Source organism: Dipodomys merriami, unplaced genomic scaffold (genome assembly GCF_024711535.1).
Source record: "Dipodomys merriami isolate MVZ:Mamm:240054 unplaced genomic scaffold, mDipMer1.0.p SCAF_27, whole genome shotgun sequence".
NCBI classification, from domain to species: domain Eukaryota; kingdom Metazoa; phylum Chordata; class Mammalia; order Rodentia; family Heteromyidae; genus Dipodomys; species Dipodomys merriami.
Window position 1 is genome coordinate 16,249,639 of NW_027204159.1, and position 25,503 is coordinate 16,275,141.

The following is a 25,503-nucleotide window of genomic DNA, read 5'->3' on the forward strand; positions in this document are numbered from 1 at the left end:
GGGTGTGTTTACCTATGCCTGTAATCCCAGCACACAAGAGGCAGACGCAGTACCTAGCAAGGTCATGGCCAACTTGAGCTATGTAGTGAAACTCTGTCTCAAAAAACCATTAAAGGCCAAGGATTCACAAAACTTAGTAGGAGAACACTGCCTAGTATGCACGAGGCTCTAGGTTTGATCCACAACACCACAAAAAATGAGAGGGGGGACAAAAGAAGGGAAAGAGAGAGAGACAGAGAGAGAGAAAGAGACAGAGAGAGAGACAGAGAGGCAGAGAGACAGAGAGATAGATGAGCACATTTTGGATACATGTTACAGATACAAACTGTTACTTTATACTTGATAAAATCAGAAGAATCAGTAGAGGATCTTTAAAGGAGGAGGCCAAATTAGGGTTTGAACTCAGGGCCTCACACTCACTCAGCTTGCTTGCTGAGCTGGCATTTTACCACTTGAGCCATACCCCCAGTACTGCTTTTATGGGTTATTTTGGAGATGGAGTCTCACAGACTTTTCTTCCTAGTCTGACTTTGAAGCTTTCTCTTCTGGACCTCAGCCTCCTGAGCAGCTAAGATTATAGCTGTGAGCCACTAGCACCTTGTAAGAACTTTTTTTTTTCATTGATCCAATGACATTAAATTCCAAAGTTCCTGTACCGCTTCCAGTCACTTCAAGTTCCACGAAGGGATAAGGAACCCATACTTGGAGGATGCTAGGATCTCTTCAAAGTCACTCATCTCCTCATATAGCTATCAAGGAAGTCCTCAAAGCTGCTATCAAGGACATAGAAAAATTCCCAGGCTTCTTGGGTGGACTTTTGTATGATACTGGATTTCCCCATCTCCTGTCAGGCTCCCAACCAATCAGTCATAAAGACACAAACAACACTAATGTACCTAGGAAATGTTTTCACCCAACCTAGCTCCATTGGACAATAGCCCCAGGTCTGACCTTGTTTCACCTCTTGATTTCTGTAGGCAGGAGGGAAGCACTACCACCCTACTTGTGCCAGATGTGTGCGCTGCCACCAGATGTTTACTGAAGGGGAAGAGATGTACCTCACAGGTAAGCAAATCTGAACTCCTCTGTAAGGCACTCAGATCCACTCATGACTGGAAAACAGACATGATCGCCTTCTATTTCCTTGTTATCTTTGCCATTGGCTTGTCCTCAGAATTGCGATTAATTTGACTCTCTCTGAGTAGATGGGGAAAGCTGCTGGCGTGACTAATATGAAGTGACATGTAATCTGCCTTCCATCCCAGCCCACCCACTGCTGGGCTGGCCTGCTTCCTTGGCAGTGCTCTGAGCAAACTCCCTTGGCTCTGCCTAGAAGCAGGAGGCTGAGTTGCACAGGGCCAAAGGGCCAGAGATCCTGAGAGGGAAGCTTGGGCTGCAGAGTCTACAGCACCACAGCCCACCCCCCATTCCCTCATTCCTTCTCCTCAACTTTGCATCAGGCCATCAGTTGGTATGCCCAGACTATACAAAGAGGAGTGGAGGGCATCAATACCCCCACAAAGTGAACACGCACTGCTTCCCCTCTGCTTCTGCTTCCCCTCTGTTTCCTCCCAGAGTCCAACCCCTTGTCCCAGGGTTCCTATAACAGTCACTTATCTAGTCTGAAGATCCACTTAGTCTTCTATCTTCCACCCAGCCTGAGCCTTATCCCAGCACATCACAGTGCTCTTCGCTGGGCTCCTCTCTGTCCATCAGTTTAGGTTCAAAGTAAACTCTTTTAAACTCATTGGAAGGACATAGCACCAAAACCCCACATACCCTTTCTAGCCTTGAACCAACCTAACAATTAGGCTGCCAAATCCAACCTTCAATCCACATAGGCCTTCAGCCACTATTTCTGGACCCCATTCTCATGCACAGACTCTGTGCGAAAGCCCATTGTGAGATAGCACTACCACCCTCCTGGCCAAAGAAGGAGGTGGGCCTTAACCAATCATCACATGAATGTCAGCCACAATGGGTGTCATGAAGGGGAGAAGGATGTCATGGAGGAGTGCTAAGGAAGACTCACTCCCTGAGGACCAGCCAGGAGCTGAGATCCTGAAGAGCCAGTGTTAACTAGCAGGCATCTGAGTCCCTTAGGGCTGCTGAAACAAACTCCCATAGACCAGGTGGCATATAAACAAAGAAAGAAACAAAACTTACTGCCCATCAGAGACAGGACAATCCACAATCAAGACATCAAGATATTCTGGACATGGTGATATCCAGTTTCTTATAGACACTACCTCCTTGCTGTGTCTTCGTGTGCACGGCAGCCCCTTGGGACCTGTCTTATAAGGACACTAATTTTGTCATGAAGCTCTGCTCTTGTGACATAATCACCTCCCAAAAGGCCCTGACCTACTAATTCAGTCACAAGGAAGGTAGTATTTCAACATATAGAGATACCATAGCACCAGGACAAAGAGAGGAAGAATGGAGGAATGGGGCATACCAGCCTGAGGGGACAGGGTCTGTAAACCTCTAAGGTGGGTAAAGAAATAGTAAATGTGTGAGAGCCAGAGGCGCTATGTGGCCTGGGTGCAGACACATGAAAAGGAAGAGTCTTGAAGACCAGTGCAGTCCAGGCTGAAATAAACTCATAGTCCTTCCTCTCCCCTTCTTGCATCCTGCTTTGGAAATTCTACCATCCTAGACACCTTCATTCACTACATGCTTCATAGCATACTCCCCTTCTCCCAGCTCTTCATTTGCACCTGATCCCCTCCAGCATGCCTAAGAGTTGCTGGACTCTCTTGAGACCCCTTGCTTCTGACCTTGACCTTTCATCACTGACCTTGGCTCTGCCTTCCTTCACTCACAGCTGATCTTCATTGGTTGGATCGTTATGATTAGCCCTGCCTAGATGGTTGAAGAGTGTTTTGGAGAGGAATGAGAGCCCTTCTGGGTTTTTCCAGAAGGCAATCAGCAGCCATTTAGAGGGAGTGTGTCTTCCTAAGAAGCTTGTCCTCATCACAGATGCCCACAACCTTGAGCCGTGACCCAGGTGTCTAGAACAGTTTCTCAATCTCCACACTGTTGACATCTGGGGCTGGATGATTTGCCCTGTGCATTGTATGACATTTAGTAGCATTCCCTAGTCTCTCCCCACTAGATATAAGGATGTATCTTTCCCAGGGCAACACCAAAGACTGTCTCAGATATTTCTAGAGTCCCTTAGAGGAGGGGCTAAATCATCCCTAGCTAAGAATGACTTATCCAGAGATAATCAACAGAAACTTCTGCTGTTAATTGGGAATGTTCAACAGAGGGCCTCCTGATGGGATGGACTGGGGAACCATTTCTAAGAATTTGCAACTCTGCACCTTCCTACTTGGACATACTGTTGTACATGTATGGGGGGATAGAAAGATCCCAGGGGTCACTCCAAACCCTAAGTGACTTTCTTTGTTGTATAGAGGAGGAAAATTAGTGTGGAGAAAGAAGAGTCTTGAGTGTGAACCAGAGCCTTCAGGAACAAAGCAGAGTCTGGCCTTTAGCCTCCTCTCTGGGGCTCTGTGTATTTTCCTTCCTGGGACCCAGGCCCCAGATGTCACTCAACTCCCTAACACCCCACATGTGTGTGGGTCCTGTGTGGGTTCTGGTCCTGAAGACATGCCAAATGCATGTCTTCATGGACCCCATCTACAGTGGAAATCTGCTGTCGGCATTTGTGTTGAAAATTTGCCAAAGTGATCACACCTCCTAATGTTAAGCCTGCCTTCATGCCCACATTCCTTCCTGCACATCAGTGGAATTACCAGCAGCTTCATCTTCCTGCCTGAGTTCCTGGTCCTCACCTTTCCCTATTAGAACCTTTGACCCAGACTTCCTCCAGTTGAGTCTACTGAGTACTGCTAACTAAGTTTTTGATCTTGAAAAAGTCGATTAACTGTCTTAACATTAAATACCTCATCCATAAGATAGACTACTAAGTCTCTGTAAAATACAGGCAGAGTAAATTCATGATTTGTGGGGAACTTCCTGTGTGGTTTGGTTTGTTTGCTTGCTTTTTGGTGTTTCTGTTATTGTTGTTTTGTGCCAGGATTGGGATTTGAATTCAGGGTTTGGGTTTCTGGGTCACAACTCCACTTTTAGCTTTTTGGAAATTAATTGGAGATAAGAGTCTCATGGACTTTCCTGCATGGGCTTGTTCTGAACTGCAGTCCTCATATCTCAGCCTCCTAAGTAGCAAGGATTACAGGCATGAGCCTCAGGCACCCTGCTCCCTCAGTGTTTATTGGGCAAATGTCTTTTGAGTAGTTGGTATGTGCCCAGTACTGTTCTAACAAATGAAGATGCAACCAGCAAGGAGTATATCAGACAGGCCCCTACCCACTTAGGGAGCTCATAGCTATGGACTAGCATCTTGCCTCACTCAGCTTCACACAGATGCTGAAGAGTTAAGTTGACGAAGTTGAGTGAACTGTTTTGTGATCATGAGAGAGAAGGCACTATCAAACCTCAGGCAGAAATGCTTCTGCGAGGTAGGAGATATTCTTGGTAGTGAGGAGGGGCCTGTCATCCCCTCATTAATTATACTCATCCCTCCTCTCCTGGCTCCTGGGAGAGTGGGTGTAATTGTAGGGCACTCAAGGACCTGCCTCGAGGGATGCTGAGTGATCGTGGAATCAGAGGGCTCGGGCTATGCAAAGCTAGTCATGCTGACTCTGGCTGTGGGTGTTTGTGAGGAGGTGGCAGCCACTAGGGGTTTCAGCCACCAGTGAGAGCTGAGCCTGGACAAGTTTACAAGGCAGAAGCACCAGGACTCAAATGGCAAGAAAACCTCCCTGCTAAGACAACCCAGGAATAAAAGGAGCCCACTGGGTTCAAGTATCAGAATTTCACTGCTGGGTATTAAAATTACTTCCCCCTCTGCAGATCTCTCTTCTCCAGTCAACTGAGGGGAATAGCACTGTTTCCCATTGATCCATTCTAGTAGAAGCCACACTATGTTCCAGGCCTACTGTGATAGGGCAATTTCTCAGAGATGAGCATGCGAGATGGTTTTGCTGTCCTCATGGACTTTACCCTCAGGAAGAAGACACTGACATTAACCAAACAGAAGTTAAAGCTCTCATGGCTAACTACAAAAGGCATTGTAAACGGATAGACCTGAAATAAATTAGATGGAAATGGATAGACCTGGAATGAATTTTGTTAAATAAAGTCACACTCAAAGAAATAAAGGTAGCGTGTTTTCTCACACATGTGCTAGTTAGAGCTAATTAATAAACAACATGAAAATGCATACATATTAACTAAAACATGGTATATGTAGGGGAGGCTTATAATGGTGTATATTCTTTGAACAACTAACTTGCAGTATAACCAAATGAATAGTAGGAAGCTGGAACATGTGTTGCCAGGGGGTAGTTGGTGAGATCAAGGGTATGGGCAGACAAATGAAGAAAGAAAGGGTAGGCAAATGAAGTCATAATATTCAGTGTACATATGTGAAAATGGAACCAAGTAATTTGAGGGGATAGGTGGACTTAGGAACGTTGGAGGAGAATAATGGAAGGGATGACATTGATCAAGATGCATTATACTCATGTTGAATTGAAATATCTTTGTACAACTACTTAGAGCTAATAGTAATAGTAATAACAGTAGTAGTAGTAATAGTAGTAATAGTAGTAGTAGTAGCAGTAGCAGTAGCAGCAGCAGCAGTAGCAGTAGTAGTAAAGAAGGGGCCTTGATTTAGTCTGGGAGACCCTGTCAAAGGGATATTTCAAGCCAAGATCTCAAAGATATGCAGGAGGTGGGAGGGTGCTGAAGGAGGGCCAATGAGGAAGCAATGAGAACAGCAGGTGCAATAGCCACTGGTGGCAGGGAGCATCACATACCAGGTTCACAGAGAGCAAGCACACACCACATGGATGTCGTGAATAGTAGAAAGAATGAGCAGGCGCTGAGGACTTCACAAAACAATGCATTAAAGGTGGGGTAGTTGGGAACAGAGTCAGAGAGAGACACAGTGTGTTTGGGAGCCTACAAAGCGTGCAACCCCAGTTTGTCAGGCCCATATCTGGACAGTCTTGTACTGGTGAAGAGTCCTCAGGAGATTATCTGTGCTATAATTGTGGTGTGAGGGCTTTCTGACAGACTCCAATTGGAAGAAGTCTGTCTAAAGGAGGACTTCCAGGGCCCCAGGAAATGAGAACAAGGTTTCTTTTATTTATTTTAAATTCTGTTGTGCATTCAGTCTTCCGTTTTTGTAAAGATGCCAAACTTCTAATCTGTCTGTTATCCAAACCCTTCTTGAGGTTTCAACCAGGAAATTAGGTCACTGAATTTTTACAGCAAAATAATAGCTAAAATGATGCAGGTTCAAGGCCAAACTTACACTGGAATCACAAAGGTTACAGTTGTAGGACAAACTGGATTTTTTCTAAACTCCAAATTGGTTCATTAGATAGACTTTACTCTTGCTCTAAATGTGCCTGTACCCAGGAAAAGGTGGAGAGCAACCTTTATTTCCTTCTGTTTATATCAAATGCTACCCTTCCAACCCCACTCCAAAATCCAAATCAGTAACTCTTCTACTCATATCATGTTTTTAAACTGTTCTTTGTTATTATTTGTATATTCAATGAAAACCCACCAGGCAGGAAGTCATTTATGAAGTCCTGGAACAAATATTAATGCTAATAAAAAGTATTATAGCCAGACTCTGGTGGCTCACACTTGTAATCCTAGCTACATAGGAGGCTAAGATCTGAGGATCACAGTTCAAAGACAGCCCAGGCAGGAAAGTCCATGAGACTCTTATCTGCAATAAACCACTAGAAAACAGGAAGTGGCGCTATGGCTCAAGTGGTAGAGCATTCGCCTTGAACTGAATAGCTGAGGGACAGCACCCAGGCCCAGAGTTCAAGCCCCAGGACCAACAACAACAACAACAAAAAAAAGTATTGTAACAAAATTGCAAGTCTTGCCTGGCACTTGTGGTGGCTCAAGCCTGTAATCCTAGCTACTCAGGAGGCTGAGATCTGAGGACCATGGTTCAAAGCCAGCCCAGGCAGGAAAGTCCATGAGGCTCTTAGCTCTGATTAATCATCAAAAAGCTGGAAGTAGAGCTGCACACATGGTAGAGTGACAGCCTTAAGCAAAAAAGCTAATGTCAGTGCCCAGGCACTGAGTTCAAGCCCAGCACCAGTAGACAGGCAGGCAGGCAGGCAGGCACATGCGCACAAAATTATAAGTCCTTCCAATAATAAGCATAATAAAATAATGATAGCAATAGTAATAAAATGTCATCCACTGATATTGATTAAGCATTTAATATTCGCTAGGTACCACCATATTAAGAGTTTAAATATCATACCCAGTATATCCCCCCAGCAGCCCTGTAACCTAAAAAATATTAATAGTCTCATTTACAGAGGTCACATTGCTTGGCCAAGGTTAGCAAGTCTGTCTTTCTGGAGTTTCTTTAAAGCAATTCTCTTTTATCTGCTTTTCAACAGAAGTAGCCATGTGTCATAGTTGGCCTTCTGAATTCTATGAATATCCTGAAATTATTTGCAGAACTTTTCTTGTAAGTGTGTTTCCTAAGAAAGAAAATTTGTAGCTTTCATCAGATTTTCAGAAGTGTCCATGGCCCAGAATAAAGTGAAGAAAGAGCCTTAGTTCTATGGTGATGTGAATCCCCAGCAGATCCCAGGACTTACTGGGATAGTTCCACTAACCCTTGTGTTGTATAGATGAGTCTATTTCAGGCCATGGTTTTATTTAGTTCAGATGATACATGATCTTGATACCAGGAGGTGTAATATTAGGGTACAGCTGGGGATAACACCGGCACCTACAAAGGCCTTCTTTTCCTCTGATAAGCAACTCACAAATGTGCACCCAGCTAACAGCTGCTCCAATTCAGGGCCTTCCATTGGTGCAGGTTGGGGCACACCAGCCCTCAGACCTATCTACCAATATCTGCAAACCACCTTTCCCAGGCACTATTTGTCATATTGGTTACTATCCTTTCATAGTTTAGCACTATAACTTTAAATTGGATCTCTCGCCTGACAGCTTAGGTTGTAGGAGTAAGATTTTAAAACTTTCAATCTTCTGTTTCCCCAATCCTGCTACATAATTTTAGAGTCTTCCTAAATTGATATTTCCTATTCTGACTGTACTGAACATATTTCATTTTAAATAGAGCACATTTTAATTTTTGATGAGCTACCTTTTTATTTTAGATTTAAGGGTTACCAAATATCTCAAATCATATAGAAAATATTACAGTATTTCTAAAGTCGGGATCCAGCTGGCACTTCTCTGGTCACTGTCAACTCAGCAAGATGTGGCTATTTTTCCTGCCAGTTACGTGTCACATTTACTTTACCAGACAATTTGTCCACGTTGGTCAGAATTAGGTCTAGAGTAGAGATTTCCCTGGTTTGCTTCCTCTATTTTCTGAGAAACAAAATTGGCTTCGGGGCAAGTGGAGAACTTGTCAGATACTCAGGGTTCAGCGTGATGAGATGCTTCATTACTTTGGACTTTTTAGGTGGCAGAAACCCAACTCAAAGCACGTTAGGCTAAAGGGAACAGACTGCTAGGCTTGCAGAACTGAGAAGCATCTAGAAACAGCTGTATGTCATCAGGTGGCTCTTCCCCATTTTTTTCATGCTGGTCCTGGAGCTTGAACTCAGAGCCTAGGCATTGTCTCTGAGCATTTTTTGCCCAGGACTAGCACTCTACCACTTGAGCCACATTTCCATCTTTGGCTTTTTTTTTTTTTTTTTTTTTGGTGCTTAATTGGAGATAAGAGTCTCACAAGAGACTTTGCTGCCTGGGCTGGCTTCAAACCATGATTCTCAGATCTCAGCCTTCTGACCACCTGAGTAGCTAGGATTACAGACAGTACACACCAGTACCCGGCTTTGCAGTGTGTGCGTGTGTGCGTGTGTGTGTGTGTGTGTGTGTGTGTCTGTCTGTCTGTCTGTCTGTCTGTCTGTCTGTCTGTCTGTCTGTCTGTGTCTGTGTCTGTGTCTGTGTGTCTTCATGTTCTCCTGCCCCAAACTGGAGGCTGCCATCTTAGAGGAAGGAGGGCATGGCCAGGCCACAGTCACCAGCCATACAGAGGCAGCATTCCTAAATGTTTTCAGCAAGATACTCCAATGACCTGAGCCACATGCCTAGGCCAAGGTAAGGAGACAGAAGTAGACAAGCCGACAAGATAGCCAAGCTCTCTAAACCTAGCTTCATCATCCAGAAGAGAGGGTAGAGATTAGGCTCCACTGCAAAAAAAGCTGTTGTGAGGATCACATAAGCTCCTGTGTGCAGGCTTATTACAGAGTCCCACACTGCCGGCTGTGCTCATGGGAGCTTCCAAAAAATGCTCAAGTTGACCGTGCCTCAGCATGCAATGTACTCTTCATTGCTGGCTGATGAGAAACTACGATCATCATTAAGAACACCAGGTCCTCTGCATATGAGCCCAATAAAGATCAGTTATTATTCTTTTCTATTTAGATACCATTGTTATAAAGTTCATAGGCCCAGCAACAGGCTTTCTATAAATTGAATTATAATAATATCAATAATAATAATAATAATACCTAGCCAGGCGCCGGTGGCTCACGCCTATAATCCTAGCTACTCAGGAGGCTGAGATCTGAGGATCGTGATTCAAAACCAGCCTGGGCAGGAAAGTCTGTGAAACTCTTATCTCCAATAAACCATACAGAAAACCAGAAGTAGCGCTGTGGCTCAAGTGGTAGAGTGCTAGCCTTGAGCTGAAGAGCTGAGGGACAGCGCCCAGGCCCAGAGTTCAAGCCCCATGACAGACTAATAATAATAATAATAATAATAATAATAATAATAATAATAATAATACCTAGTGCTTGGTACATCTTAAGTCTCCAATATGACGTGTGTGTGTGTGTGTGTGTGTGTGTATGTGTGTGTGTGTGTGTGTGTGTGTGTGTGCGCGCACACACCAGTACTGGATCTTAACCTTAGGGCTTGGGCACTGTCCCTTAGCCTTTTCTGTCAAGGAAATAAGAGTCTCATGGGCTTTCCTGTCTGAGCTGGCTTCAAACTGTGATCCTGAGATCTCAGCCTCCTGAGTAGTAGGCTTACAGATATGAGCCTCTAGTGCCTGGCTGGTCTTCATTATGACTTAATAATTGTCCTAACCTTTCAATCAGCAGTTACCATTTCTCAATGGTGAGTTTGTTTGGCATTTCTTCTGAATTTCTAGGCACCTCGGTCCTATCTCTCACCCCATCCTGCCTGATATCCACCAGGGTAACCAACTTCATGGTAACGAGGTTCTTTTCCCCTTCTACTTCTTCATTAAGCCTCAAGCCAATGTCATCATGCCAGCTCCAGGAAAACTGGTCTTTCCTACTTATCCTGAGGTGCCCTTATCCATGGACACAAGCCCAGACTCAGGAAAGGACACTAGCAGTCAAGCCAAGCAAACTCCTGTTCAGTGACTCCACCTTCACAGCCAGCCCATCCCTCGCTGTCCTCCACCCCTGCTGGCCCAAGCTCTGCTCCAGGCAGTCCTGGAACAAGCCCTCCTTCCCCCAGTCTCTCTGTGACTCCTCCCTTACCCAAACTAGCACTTACACATAGATATTACAGTAAACAATACACAGAGTACCTACTGCTTGGGCAAGACTGCCACTGCCCATGATGGTAGTAATGTGGCATTCTTACTGCATATCTGATCCAAAAGAAGCTCATCCAAAGCCCATCTCCCTCCCATAGAATATCCCGTAAGGATTGTTGGGGCACCTAGGACAGAAATAATTTTTTATTGAGATAAAATTCACTTAATATAAAGTTAACTATTTTAAAAGATATAAATCCAGGTTCCACTAGGGCTCATGCCTGTAATCCTAGCTACTCAGGAGGCTGAGATCTGATAATACAGTTTGAAGCCAACCTGGGCAGAAAATCCTGTGAAACCCTATCTCCAATTAGTCACCAAAGAGCTGAAAATGGAGCTATGTCTCAAGTAGTAGATTACCAGCCTTGAGCAAAAAAGCTAAAGGACATCACTCAGGCCCTGAGTTTAAGCCCTAGTACTGGCATCATCATCATCATCATCATCATCAACTCAGTAATTCTTAGTACATTTACAATATTGTACAACCACCAACTCTACATCCACCTTACCCCCAAAGTAACCCTTTACCCATTAAGCAGTCCCCACTTCCCCTGTGTACTCACTCTGGCAATACCCCATTTGCTTTATGTCTATAGACTTACTTCTTCAGGGTATTTCATATAGATAGAATCATGAAATGTGTTTCCATTTGTGACTGGCTTCTATACCTGAATATGTTATTTTAAATTCATGCCATAACATCAGTATGCCATTTCTTCTATGGCTGAATAAATTTCCATCGTGGCCATACCACATCTGTTTGTGGGAATTTTAAAGAAGCAATTCCAACTGCCTAGCCAGTCTAGATCACAAGATTGGTGCCAACTGTCAATAGAAGCTGAGGTTGAACAACTTCACCCCTGTGGTAGTCAAAAAAGATCTGGAGAAGAAACCTGTTGTAGGTCCTAAGCTGGGATCTGAGGCCAAACACCCAAACACTGAGGGCTGGGAGTGTGGCTTCGTGGTAGAGTGCTTGTCTAGCATGCATGAAGCCCTGGGTTCAATTCCTCAGTACCACATAAACAGAAAAATCCAGAAGTGGTTCTGTGGCTCAAGTGGTGAAGTGCTAGCCTTGAGCAAAAGAAGCTCAGGAACAGTACCCAGGTCCTGAGTTCACGCCCTAAGACTGGCAAAAAAAAAAAAACCCTCAAACACTTAAATGAATGAGAATGATTATGAGTTTGACACTGGGAGGGTCCGCAGGGAAGGTTGCCACAACCTGCAAAGTCTAAAAGCACTCCAATTCTGGAGGGTTTAAAATCACAGTGCTGACCAAATAGAACTTGCAAGCAGGCCAATTTCTGTCACTGGTGTGTTTATCACTCCCTGCTGGGCTTTCTAGAAGATAAGAGTACCAGCTTCAGCTTTGGTATTTTAAAAAATAAATAAAAATCACCAGGAAATTGAATGCCAAGATCCAGCAGAGAATGGGTGGGTTCCTAAACATTCAGTCAGCAACAAGCTGCAGGCGTGGGTCTGCTGTAACCAGTAAGGTAAGGCTGCCTGCTGGCCCTGTGAAGGATGAAAGAGGCTCTGAGAGCCAGCTGAGGGAGGTCAGAAAAGTCAGAGCTCTGACTCTGAGTCAGCTGACACAGAAAGGGCTAATCCTTAGCACCGGGTTTCAAACTGCAAAACCGAGATTTGTGGATAAGAATCTCGGAGAACAAGAGATTCGATGCATGGAACCAGCCACCTAGAAAACATGTTAGAGTTCGGTATTCCTTCTTTCATAATATTCTAAAGAAAGAAATCTGGAGGTTTGTCTCGTTCTCACACTCAGAGTCACCTGGCAAGCCTTTGAATAGGATTGTTGGGCCCACCTCCAAGGAGTTGGTCAGAGGCTCTGAATGAAGACCCAAGCATCTGCATTTTATTAGACTTTAAGATAGTCGTCCAAAGATGTCAGGCATCAACAAACCCCAATCTGAGTGAACTATAGCTGTCAGATCAGAGTCTAAATGGTACTACTTAAGTCTCTGGACCCAGTTTAAAGGATCCAACTGGCCTAAGATTGACTATCACATTTCTTTTGTTGATTCACTCAATGAGTATTTAGTGAGAATCTAAAGTCCCTGCCAATATATCTTCAGATATATTGAGGAGATAGATATGAATCCCTCTCTTCCTAGAATTTGCATTCTTGTTAGGTTTATTAGAGGGACAGCGATTTTTTTTTCTAAAGAGAAACTATTGAGATGAGCCAGAATCTCCAGGGATTGGGATGATTGGTAAATATCCTTGCATGTGCCTCCTGAGTGGTGAGCCTCTCCATCATGAGTGCTCAGGATTTCCCATCCAATGTATACTTCTAGGAGTGAGGAGCTGTCCATCAGCAAAGCAACTGGAAGTCCTTTCTTGCAGATAGCTATTAAAATATCCAAAACTACTTTTTACCATTTCTGCGCAATCTTCTTATGGTGAAGGAACTGCCTTGAGGCCTGCTTTTGAGTGCCTCCTTTTCCTGGCTAACATCCTCCTCCAGATTGCTTTTTACCTTGTATTTTCTTAAAATGCAATTATGAATCTGAGCACTGGTTGTTCACATCTGTAATTCAAGCTGCTTAGGAGACTGAGATCTGAGGATGGCAGTTCAAAGCCAGCCCAGGCTAGAGGGCCCATGAGATTCTTATCTCCAGTTAACCAGAAAAAAAGCTACAATGGGGCTGTAGCTCAAGTGGCAGAGTGCTAATGTTGAACAAAATAGCTAAGGGACAATGTCCAGGACCTAACCAGAGTTAAGCCCTAGTACCAACACACACACACACACACACACACACACACACACACACACACACACACACACACACACACACACACACACACACACACACACACACACACACAAATTCAATGGTAGGATCCAACCAGTTATACATGTATCGCATTATTAAACACATGGATCAGGCACTGAATTGGGCTCAGGATAGAGTCCATAAAACAGAATAACCACCTTCTCCCCTCTGGGTGTTATCTTTCTGTTAACACCATCTATTGATCTGTTGATCTCCGGTATTCTTTCAGCAGATCATAATTTCAAGGGATCTTCATTTTAAAAAAATCACCTTATGCCAGCACTGGTGGCTCATTCCTGTAATCCTACCTGCTCAGGAGACCATGATCTGAGGATCATGATTCAAAGTCCACTGGAAGTGGCACTGTGGCTCAGAGAGAGCTAGCCTTGAGTGCAAAAGCTCAGGGACAATGCCTAGGCTCTGAGCCCAACCAAAAAAAAAAATCACTTTATTACCTTTTCTTACCTTTATTTATCTAAGTTTACTGCTATCAGCAAATTCTTTTTTGATCCTCTTTTATTTATATGATTGCTTTAATTCCTAAAGGTCTTGTTTTTTCTTATTTCTAGTTATATTTTCTTTATACCTTTTGGTTCCTACCCTCACCTCCTATTTCTCATTATAAATAAGCTTTCTCATATATAAAACCCTGAAGCAATGACCATTTGTGGCTTAGTTTTATTTCAGATAAGTTCAATGTCATCGAGTCTAAAAGTAAGAGACTATTCAGCCTGCCTAAGCCCCACCATACACACACACATACCTTATACATCATTTCCCCCATGAGGACTTTTGCTCCCTGCACCTTTTCTTTGTGCCCTTCACCTAATCTTATGACCTTCTCAGACCTCTCGGTCGGCCTCATCCATTTCCTACGGTGACCTGGGACATGTGTTTCCTGCCACACAGCCAGTCATAAACAACTCCTAGTAGATTTGGGAGTAACTCAGAGAGGAACCGGAAACGCTCTCTAATTTAAACTCCCAAAAGAAACTCGGCTTAGTTGGCAGTGGACACACCCTGTGATTGCTGGCTCAAGCCACAGACCCAGAGTCCCTCTACTGGACTCTGAAAACCACTGCATTTCACTTAGGAAGGAATTAAACTCTTGAATAATTGAGAATAGCCGGGAATATCAGCAGAAAAGAATCAAAGATTCCTACTCTACAAAAGACAAAATTGGACCTAGGTTAAAAATCTTAGCTGAGCACTGGTGTCTCATGCCTACAATCCTAGCTATTCCAGACACTGTGATCTGAGGATCACAGTCAAAGCCAGCTCATGCAGATAAATCTGAGAGACTCTTATCTCCAGTTAACCAGCTAAAAGCCAAATGTCAAGGTGTGACTCAGGTGGTAGAGTGTCAGCCTTGAGCAAAAAAGCCAAGTGAATGGGGAAAAACCAGTTGTTTAAGGATACAGGTGGACCTGTTGCAACAATGAGAAGTACAAGTTGTCATGTCCAAAACGAGCTTTACAACGTCAGTGCGGGGCGGGGGGGGGGGGGAGGGGTTGCGGGGGGGGGGGAGGGGGAAAGGAGTAGGATTGGGATTGGAGGGGAGGGGGGAGGCTGGGAAGGGATGTGAAGGGTAAACAAAGGAGGAGGCTGCAATGCTTGGTAAGAAATGTACGCATTATCCTGCCCATGTAATTGTAACCCCTCTGTACAGTATGTTCACAAATAAAATTAAATTAAATTAAATTTAAAAAAAAGCCAAGTAAGAATGTGAAGCCCTATTACTGGTGCACACAGCGCGCGCGCGCGCACACACACACACACACACACACACACACACAGAGGAATCTTAGACTTTGCATCAAAAATTTTAAAAAAAATCTAGCTAGGCCTAGCTATAGTCCTAGCTGGGATTTGAGGATCTCAGTTCAAAGCCAGCCTGGGCAGGAAAAGTATGGACTCTTTTATCTCCAACAAACTACTTAGAAAAGGCCAGAAGTAGTGCTGTGGCTCAAGTAGTACAGCACTAGCCTTAAGCAAAAGAATCTTAGGGACCACACTCAGGCCCTGAGTTCAAGCCTCAGGACCAGCACAAAAAAAAATTTTTTTTAATCTCAGATGTGAAAATAATCTCCTAGACCTTCCAAATCCCACCATATTGTAATTCAGGTGAAGAAATAGAGACCCAAATAAAGGATGTATTCAGGTGGAACAAAGACAAAAACCCAGAACTCTATACTTGGATCAACAATTTTCTCTGCTTTGGGGTCTAATTATTTGACCTTACACTACTTCCAGTCCCTCAGCAAGTATCTCAGATCTGGGGGCTCCAGGAAATGAACCATACTGGAAAATATATCCTAGAAACAAAGTCAGATCAACAAATGCCATCTGGGGAATCAGGAATCTAGCCATTTGTTGGTGCCTTTCCTTTTAGGGCTTATTAAAAGAGGATTGGCTCCAAAGGGATAATATGTTCCTATTTTTCCTTCTAAGCCAGACACCTGTCCCATCAGTGGGGAATGTGCAATATTTGGAACTTCTTAACACGTGACTAGCCACCTGTTGCTCATGCCTTTCCAAACTGGCCTCAAGTTGTGGCTGGCCAACTGGACACCCACTCACAGTAAAATGTGGGTATTAGCAACACAAATATACTACATTTGAAGAGTCTGGAGTCTCTGGGGAATTAGGAGGTCAAGACAACTCTATCAGGCCGAATATACACTGCTTCAGAGCATTTATCTCCCCTCAAATGTAGTAGTTCTGTTAAGTCCTAAGTCTGTCCTAAGTCTGAAGAGAGAGGAGGTCTAGAGTTCACTGTTGTCTGTCATTTTCTTCAACCCCCACGGCCATTCATTCATTCAAGAAATATTTATTCACCACCTGCTATGTTCACTCACCACTGCTCATCACACACTCATCCATTCACCCCACTAACATGTATGGAGCTCCACTAAGGCCAAAGCCTCACACAGACACTGTGGGAGATAGAGCCATGGGTAAAGCTCAGTTCCTGCCTAGAAGGAACTCTTGACATAATAAATCCGCAAACTACTGGAACTTAGTTACAGCTGTGTGTATGAAGAGAGACATAGAGTGTGCAATGGAACCAAGAGGAGAGAGAAGTCACTCCCCACTGGCAGGTAAGGAAGTTGGCAGGGAATATCATGTGAGACCTGAACTTTCCTAAGTAGGCAGGATTTGGTGTGTGAGCAGTCAGACTGGCATGCCAATGGTTCATCAGGCTAAAGGGAGATAAGAAATACAAGGATTTCTTCCTGGCTGATGTGGGGGGCACATCTATCTCCCAAGGAGGAAAGGGAAGTGGAGATGGGAAAGATTCAAAATGCTGGTGAGACTGAAAGGTCTGAGCTTCTGTTATTTTTCTGGCCCCTTAGGTTCAGAGGTGTGGCACCCCATCTGTAAGCAAGCAGCTCGGGCAGAGAAGAAGCTAAAGGTAAGCAAGCTATGATGATATCAAACCAGAGTCCTATGTGACCACTGTACCTACCAGCTGGGGGAGCTGTGCATGAGTAGCTAGTCAGTATCCTTAGTGTACCCACTCCCAAATGTGTGCCTGCTTTCCCTGGGTTCTTTCATGGGAATGCATGCTTGCCTCGGGGGGTTTTGAGAAGTTTTAAGATGTTGGAGGTGAACAGTAGGGCACTGCGTTGTATGTGAAGTGTTAAGTGTGTCCAGGGCAGGTGAGGTTATAATCTCACCAAAGCTGACCAAGATGGCAGTCTTTCTGAGGTGTTCATGCCATGGTCCTTCCTTAGCCTATTAAGATTGTCACCATAATTGACAGCTGACAATGTTCTTCACAGTCACTGTGTGATTTGATCCCTTCAGTCCCCAGAGGTAGATGGGGCAATTTTATCTCCACCTTGCCTGAGAGAAAAACTAAGTCTAAAGAGAATGGTGATTTTCCTGTAGCCATGCAGCCAGGCAGAAACACAGCTGCATCCCCAGACATACACCAGACCAGCTGAGTCCTGGTCCTTCCCTGAACGACTGTACTCTGACAAAACACTGGGCAGGCTCGAGAATCTGGGTCCCAGACTCAGTAGAGAGGAGTAAAGTTACCCAGATGTAGAGCAAGGGCCTCCCCTGGGTTCTTTAGATTGTGAAGGGAATCTCTGGGCAGTATGTTGGGTACAGGGAGCAGCACTTGATCTCCAGTGTGCTTTTACATCCTGGTCCCTGACTATCAACTTGGCCCCTTGAGACTTTATTATGTTAGGCTGGTCTCCTCAATTAAAAAACCCAAAAGCACAATATCTGTCCAACTACTAAATATGTCTCCTTTGCCATTTCATCCATTTAATGTAAGTCTGATGGAAGAGCTGCACTACAGGTGTGTAATGTTTTATTTTGGGTATCTTTGAGCCATGCATAAATCTTTTTCACCGATTCTTCCAAAGCCTATGCCATTTAAAATATAAAAGGCCCTATCTCCACCTCTTTGGAGGCAATTCCCAAATTTGAGTTATTCTTTAAAGCCCTGATAACTTTTTTATCTGTCTACCATCTCCCCACAGCATTTTTGTTTTTCTTTTTTCCCCTGCACAGTATTTTCAACTTAATATTTTCCTTTAAATCAACTCACTACTTTTTACTGAACATAAAATGTAATCTTATAATACCAAGCAGAAGTGAGTAAGGCTTGCTGCAAGTAGAAAACAATCATAAAATTCATGCAATAGCAATGAAAAAGTTATTAAGAATTTTTTGCACAATTCTCAAAATTGGGGTAATTTTTAATGTAAAACTTCATATTGTGAAGTCTTTTTAAACTTATTTTGTATATATGTCCACTAGCCTACAAATATTCTTTGAGAAAGACAGGCAGACAGACAGATCTTTAAAATTATAGTTAATGTTGCCAGTACACTCCTTAGTTTAAAAGTGGGCAGAGGAAAGGAATTAGTAAGGGCAATTAAGGTACCAAATTAAGAGTTCTTTTCTATTTAATCAGGAGGATTGAAGTAAAATGTTGAATTTTACTCCTCACTTTATGACTCAGTATCATAGAAAGTTCTAGCTATATTCATCTTCCTAGATATTCATCTTCCTAGAGCCACCATAAGTTCAGAATCCAAAGTTTGGCCAGGCCAAACTATAAGCTCTAGCCTATACTTCTAGCTATTCAGGAGGCTAAGATCTGAGGATCACAATTGAAGCCAGTACAGGAAGCTAAATCTCCAAGACTCTAAAAAAGCTGCAAGTGAAAGTGTGACTTAAGTGGTATAGTACCAGCCTTGAGTACAAGAGCTAAAGGACAATGTCCAACCCCTGATTACAGGGGAAAAGTCCAAAGTTTGGGAAATTGCTCTGTGGCCCCACTTAGAATGCTTGACATTGTAGGATGAGAAGCCTGAGAGAGAACTGAAAAATCCAATTCATTTTGCACATCAGGAATCCAAGACCTCTCAAGTCACAAATTTCCTAGTGGTCCTCTGGATTCCCAGTCTGCTCACTTTTCCACCACAGCACACTTCATGGAGTTGTTCTGAGACTAGCATCAGACTGTTCCACTGGGAGCTGTTGTTTACTTAAGTTGATGTCAGTTTGCCAAGTGTACATGCAGAGAATCAACATATTGTGTAATTACAGAAAGTGTCAACTATGTTTGAATTTATGCATTTAAAGTAAACATATTATGCATTGGAATAGCCTAAAATAAAAGGTCTTATGAGCAACTTCTTATTTACAAATATATTCAAACAAAATTCATATTCTAAGCCAAGTGATCATGGCTCACACTTGTAATCCTAGCTACTCATGAGGCTGAGATTGTGGTTCAAAGCCAGCCTGGGCAAGAAAGTCTGTGAAACTCTTATTGCTAATAAACCACCAGAAAACCAGAAGTGGCACTGTGATTCAAGGCGGTAGAGCACTAGCATTGAGCAAAAAAACTCAGGGACAGCAACTAGGCCTTGAATTTGAGCCTCACAATCAAAAAAAAAAAGTATTCTGTCCAGCAGCCTGAAGTTCTGTGCATTTTGGAGTAGATTTACACTTGGACCTTAATTTAAAATAATATAAGAAAGCTAACTGGAATTAAATGACTTGAATTTCTCATTGACAGAAATTCAGGGAAAAAAGAATACAATTTGTAGAAATAAATTGGCTGAACAATGTAAGGGAATCTTCATACTTTAGACATTTTCAGGCAAGAAGTATCCATCAAATTCTGACAGAATATTTCAAAAAGATATGTTACATAGCATCAGATGTTTCAAATCACTAGGGTTTTTTTTTAATGTAGAAGGTTTCCATAGAGACAGAGAAAAGAGCCACCTAAATTGACCTATGATAATAACTTGGCATGCTTTACAATGATATTGAAAGCTCAAATAAATGTATGAAATAGTCTCTTTTTAAATCAAGAGATAAGACAGAAGTAGCCAGAGAGACATTGACAGAAATTCTAATATACCTCCCCCCAAAGAGCTGCCTTCTGCATCTGCCTTCCCCTCCCCCACTGCCCCTAGGGCTCAGCTCCTCACCTCTTCTGTCTTCATCTTTCCCACAGCATAGACGGACGTCTGAGACTTCCATCTCCCCGCCTGGATCCAGCATTGGGTCACCCAACCGAGTCATCTGTGTATGTATCACTTTTCAACCGCCACGGGGCTTTTCTTTTTCTTTCTCTTGGTCTAAGGCTGAAAGACTGCCAGGTGTGCATCAAACTGATGTTTGTGTGTGCCTGTAATGAGCTAGACCCTGTGCCAGCCCTTGAGGAGACAGAGGTACAGCTACGCCATGAACCCTGTCCTCAAGTGCACGGTCTAGTACATTAATCATTAGAGGGATATTCAGGAGATCCATGGAATACCCAAAAGAAAGGGCAATTGCAGGAACCCTTGCTGAGTTCTTAAGCCAGGACAAGGTGCCTTCTTTCCCTATTCCTTAACTGAGACGAAAGCAAGACAAAACTGGGGATCAGAGTGGTAGTTAGAATGGCAGAGCACTGATGTGCAGTAATGGTGTGTGATAAAGAAACAGAAAAGAGAAGGAAGCCACGCAAGATGTGCGAACCTGAAGGAGAGCTTTCTGAGTGTGTGGGTAAGCCAGAATGGAGTAGAGCACCTGCAGATGTCTGAGCTCCTGTCTCCAGACTCATTTGCCAGGGATGTGTCAGAGGGACAGAGGTGGAGCTAGATGACCTCAGAGGTCCTGTGTATATATAATGTTCTCATTCATCCCACAAACATGGGTGGGGCATCTACTGTGTGCTGAGGACTGTGCTGGAGAAGTTGCCGTGAACATCCCAGACCTGACACCTCAGCTTGATGCCTTCCTGCCTGACATTGGACACACAAAGCCATTACTAATCAGTTGTAGTCGTGGTAAGTACCAAGAAGAAGATGCAGTTTCCTGATGATGCTACTGATGAACAAGAGACCACCTAGGACTGGCTGGAAGAAGGCATCCCAGAGGAAGAAACATTGAAGCTCAAACCAGAGGAGAGAGAGAAGTCCTAAGCCAAAGGAGGTGGGAGTGGCAGGCAGAACCAAGGGAGCACTGACATCATTGGCAAATAACACTATAATTGAGTGTGCACTCTTCCAGCCTTCTAGAAGTCTAAGGAGCTAAGCAGACCAGAAATATGAGGATGGTTGAGAGCAGGGAACAGAGAAGCTCTAGATACAGTCCTCAAACCTACCAGCCCAGGTTGGGTCCTGACACCATGATTAAGTCATAACTCCTAATCCACACCGATTCCTGTTTGATCCCTAGTTAATGCCCACTGATGGCACTATTTCCTTTCCTTTCTTCCTTCAGTCAGATAAAAAAACAGACGTGGGAGTTACTGACTACAGCTTTACTATGGGCCAATACTGCCATGTGGCTTTCATAGAAAACAAGCCACTTTTTCCTTTCTTTGTTTTGTGGGTCTATGGATTCAATCCAGAGCTACATGCACCTCAGGTCACTGAACTGTATTCCCTCATTCCCAGCACAAGACAGGGGACTCTGCTCACAGGCTGAATTTGTTGGAGATCTCTCCCATAAGAGGAGAGAAGACAGAACCCACCCACCCCACCCCCCACCCCACCCCCGCATCACTATAAATTGGACCAGACCACAGCAGGATAAGTGGGCTTAGTGTCAGGCTCAGTTTATAGGTGATTGTGAGCATATCTCCAGAAGGGAGTTAGCAGAGTTTGAGCATTCAGGAAGCTGTTGCTTTAGAAAGTCATTGTCAGTTTATCACTAACTGCTGCCCTATGCTACTGAGGAGTCTCATTAATTGATGAGATGTTAGGCCTGCTGATAACTCATCTGAGAGAACTGGCAGAGCCCACTAGAGTTGCCCCGTATGAGGACAACTGCATCACAGATGAACAGGAACAACTGGGGACACTTGGGCTCCTGCTTTCCAGCTGTGAAGGATTTGTAAACACTGAGGTCAGTCATCCCCCTAGCCCAGTCTTCCCTTCCACGCTCTCCTCTGACAGCTCCCAGTACCTTGTGTACAGCACTCTCAATCACCTTGTGTCACATCACCCTATAGATAGCTCCCAACTGGCAAAAAAAAAAATCTACTTTGTAGAAACCAAATAACAGCAATGTTGGCTTAATTTTCCTAGACTTATATGTGAGGTTTACTATTAAAACAGAATCACTGATGAACCTGGAATGGGCAGGTTCTTTCAAACTTTCTTTCATTCACACTGACTTCCAACCCAACATGTCTTTCTTCTTTCCTGGACACCACCAATTAGTTATTGTGCCTCCAGACCTGAGGTCCTCATTTATAGCAGCGAAAATAAGGTATTCCTTCTGAGGTTTAGCGTAGAGTACCAGGATTCTAACTGTACATTGAGATGAGTTTGTAAGATTCCAAAATACCATCAAGGTCAAGATTACCATAGAGGACAAAAAGCACCAACTACTACTTCAGCAAGTGGACTCCTTAATAATGCTCCTTTTACTCACATACCCCAAAATTATCTCCAATTAACCACCAGAAAACCAGAAGTGGCTCTGTGGCTCAAGTGGTAGAGTGCTAGCCTTGAGCTGAAGAGCTCAGGGACAGCACCCAGGCCCACAATTCAAGCTCCATGACCAACCAAAATTAATTAATTAATTAATTTTTTTAAGCTGGAGCAGTGGAAGAACAGCCATTAGACAGGAGTCAGACCCAACCCATGGCCAGGAAGGAAGACTGTAAGGGAAATTAGTATATCAGTCTTTACATTAACTTGGCCTTCAAAAGCCAGCAGAGAACAAGAAAGGTTGTAATTACCCCAGGCCTCAGGACACAGACCTAGTAGATCTAGAGGAAATAGAAAGTAAGCTGTACAGTGTCCAGAGAGCAATGGGATAGGTGAAGGATATAACAATGAAAGAGCTGTGGGAAGTTTTAAAGTAATCAGGCTCACATGGTACTTATAAACACTGCCGTCTAAGAAGTGGTTGGGTCCTGATACTTTACCAGCCCTCTGACTCTGGGAGAATGTTTTAAGGATAAGGCAGACTTCTTGGGTTCTGTATCCAGTGGCCTGTGTCTTAATATACTTTACCCCAGACTTTCTAAATGGTGATAGTAATCACAGAGACATTTCCTGGTTGACCATCAAAGAAAGCAGATGATGGAGGAAACAGCTGGGGGACATAAATATGGACAGGACATGGCTTCATGATGAGTAGCCGCTCCCTGCAAGGGGAAACTGCCTTCTAATCCACCAGCTTTAGAGTACAGAACTCAAAGAAAGTCAAGTCAACATTCAAGGCTCATTTCTGTTTTCTCTACGGAGTGTCTTGCTGTGTGTATCCCTCTGACAGTGTAAGTTGGTGAACTTTCTGACTGGGGAAGCTAGGGGGAGCCACTGGGAAGGTCAGGATTTCATGCAGAACTATGTCGGTTCCAGTTCTGGAGTTTGCTACTTAATGGCTGTGTGTGAACTTGGGCAAGTTAATTGATTTCTCTGTGGTTTTGTTTCTTTATTCAAAACAATGATAATACTATGAAGAGTTGTAAATTGTGTCAATTAAATGAGTTAATCCATATAAGACCTAGAGACAGAGCCTGGTTCATCAGAGGTACTCACCAAATGCTGGCTGGTGTTTTACTATCATGACTTTTTTTTTTCTTTATGCTCTTATTCTATATAGAAACTGGGATTTAAACGCCCTTCCTAGGTGGAGTTGGGTGGTAGTGAGCACCCATGATATGGAGTTTACACTGGTTTCAAATCTAATACTAGTTCTAGAACCTTTTGATCTCTATTTTTCTCATCTGGAAAGTAGAATAATATTGATACTTATCTTCACAGTGGCATTATGACATTTAGAAGAAATTGTCCCCCCAAAGCAGGGAATCTGAGACACAATATGTGTTCAGCGTCAGCCCTGTTGGAATGGATGACCTCTAAGAGCTAGCTTTTTCTCACAATCTACGACTCTTCCATTCAAGCCTAATACATTGTTTATGATGGGAACTGGGGAAGCTCATTCTCTCTGTACTTTGTTTTTACTTCCTGTCTCCTTTCTCTTTTCCCTCTTATCTTTCTACCTCTTTCCTGTCCCTTTCCCTCTTCCCCAGGCTAAAGTGGATAATGAGATCCTTAATTACAAAGACCTGGCAGCTCTCCCCAAGGTTAAGTCCATCTACGAGGTGCAACGCCCCGACCTCATTTCCTACGAGCCTCATTCCAGATACACGTCCGACGAGATGCTGGAGAGATGTGGCTATGGAGAGGTATCACGTCTTGCCCTCTCTGGGGCTGCTGGAAGAGCCAAAGTCTCACGCAGCTCAGCCTCCATAGTGCCTGGCCCCAAAGTCTTCTAAATTGAAAGTTATAACCAACATGTAAAATTTAGAAGTTTCATGCACACACACATACACACACACACACACACACACACACACACACACACACACACACACACACACACACACACAAATATGGCTTTTTATGAACTGTGAGACATTGGACTTGTATTTCTACCATCTAGAATGGGTAGCAAAGTCCTGTGGACCGAACTACCCCTTTTCCTTCCCAGTCCCCACTATTTCCTCTTACACCCAACATGGAAGCCAAGAGCCTGCAACTGCTTATCACTTAAGTCATTGTTTTTCTCATAGTAAAGTTCTTGCTTATACTCAGCCCTTGGCTCTTGTCCTGTACCAGGCTCAATAGCTGTTGAACTTCATAATCCCTAGTTAGGCATGCTTTCTTGGTTTTGTGACCGCACTTAAGCTCCCATGCTCAGAACAAAAGACACATTTACAAAGACTCAGCCATTAGATGGTTTTAGAAACATGTGGTAGCTAGACAAGAGGGGAACTTTCTGGCCAAGGCAGGGAGGCCTCTGCAGGGGAGGTCTTGGCATCTATGTTCCAGATTTATCACCTCATCCCAGAGCTTCTGAGCTGGGATAGTTGGGCGCAGCAGGAGCCGGCCTTGTTGCAGGATCTGACTAACCTGAGTCCCTAGTAATCCCCAGCTCGCTAAAGGGATTTCATTTCATTTGGTTGAAGGCCTAATGCTCAGGGTCTCTGGATTCTGGCCCCCAAAAATGATCTAAGACACAGGGGATCAGAGGTTTGGAGAAGCTGATTTTCCTTCTGCATCTAGAAATGGGTAATCAGGATCCATGGGCCCAGGGCCACCTCCCCTCTCAATCCCTCAACAGATGTTTTGGTTCCTTCACAGAATGGATTTCAAGAATGTAAATTAGCTGTCAACGTGTGAAGCATTAGGAGATTTTATTTAAGAATCTACTTCTCTGACTGGTTTTGGGTATTAAGATGCTGGTCAGCATTGGATAGGTTCCAGCCTGCCCTGATCTGCTGTGGCTGAGGGACAGCAGCCCTGTCACCCATCAGCCACCAGCTTGCTACCCAGCTTCCACACTCAACAGCCCCTCTGAGGGTAGTGACCTGACTCTTGCTCAGCCCTGAATGTGCATCCCCCTACCCTGGGCATCCTCTTCATGAACCAGAGGGATGGTGAACCAGGAAAGAGATAGAAGAGAGTTGTAAACGTAGCTCTGAGCTCACCTTGGAGAGACTCGAGTTCAAGTCAAGGCCCACCACTTCTTCCTCAGAGGCCCAGCCCGCTCCTGATCCCTCCTGTTCCCTCTGTGGTTATAAGTTTTCCA

General features: G+C 43.9%; 1 protein-coding gene across 5 annotated transcripts in view; it reads left to right on the forward strand.

Moving 5' to 3' along the window:
- The window catches only part of Ablim3 (actin binding LIM protein family member 3), a 129,842-nt gene that overhangs the window by 86,350 nt on the left and 17,989 nt on the right, over positions 1-25,503 (forward strand). For all 5 annotated transcript variants that reach the window (XM_070036358.1, XM_070036357.1, XM_070036359.1 and 2 more), the window contains exons 7-10: positions 978-1,065; positions 16,782-16,840; positions 19,922-19,993; positions 23,942-24,097. In XM_070036358.1, coding sequence (XP_069892459.1) covers positions 978-1,065; positions 16,782-16,840; positions 19,922-19,993; positions 23,942-24,097 — 375 coding nt within the window. The remainder of the gene's footprint in view (positions 1-977; positions 1,066-16,781; positions 16,841-19,921; positions 19,994-23,941; positions 24,098-25,503) is intronic.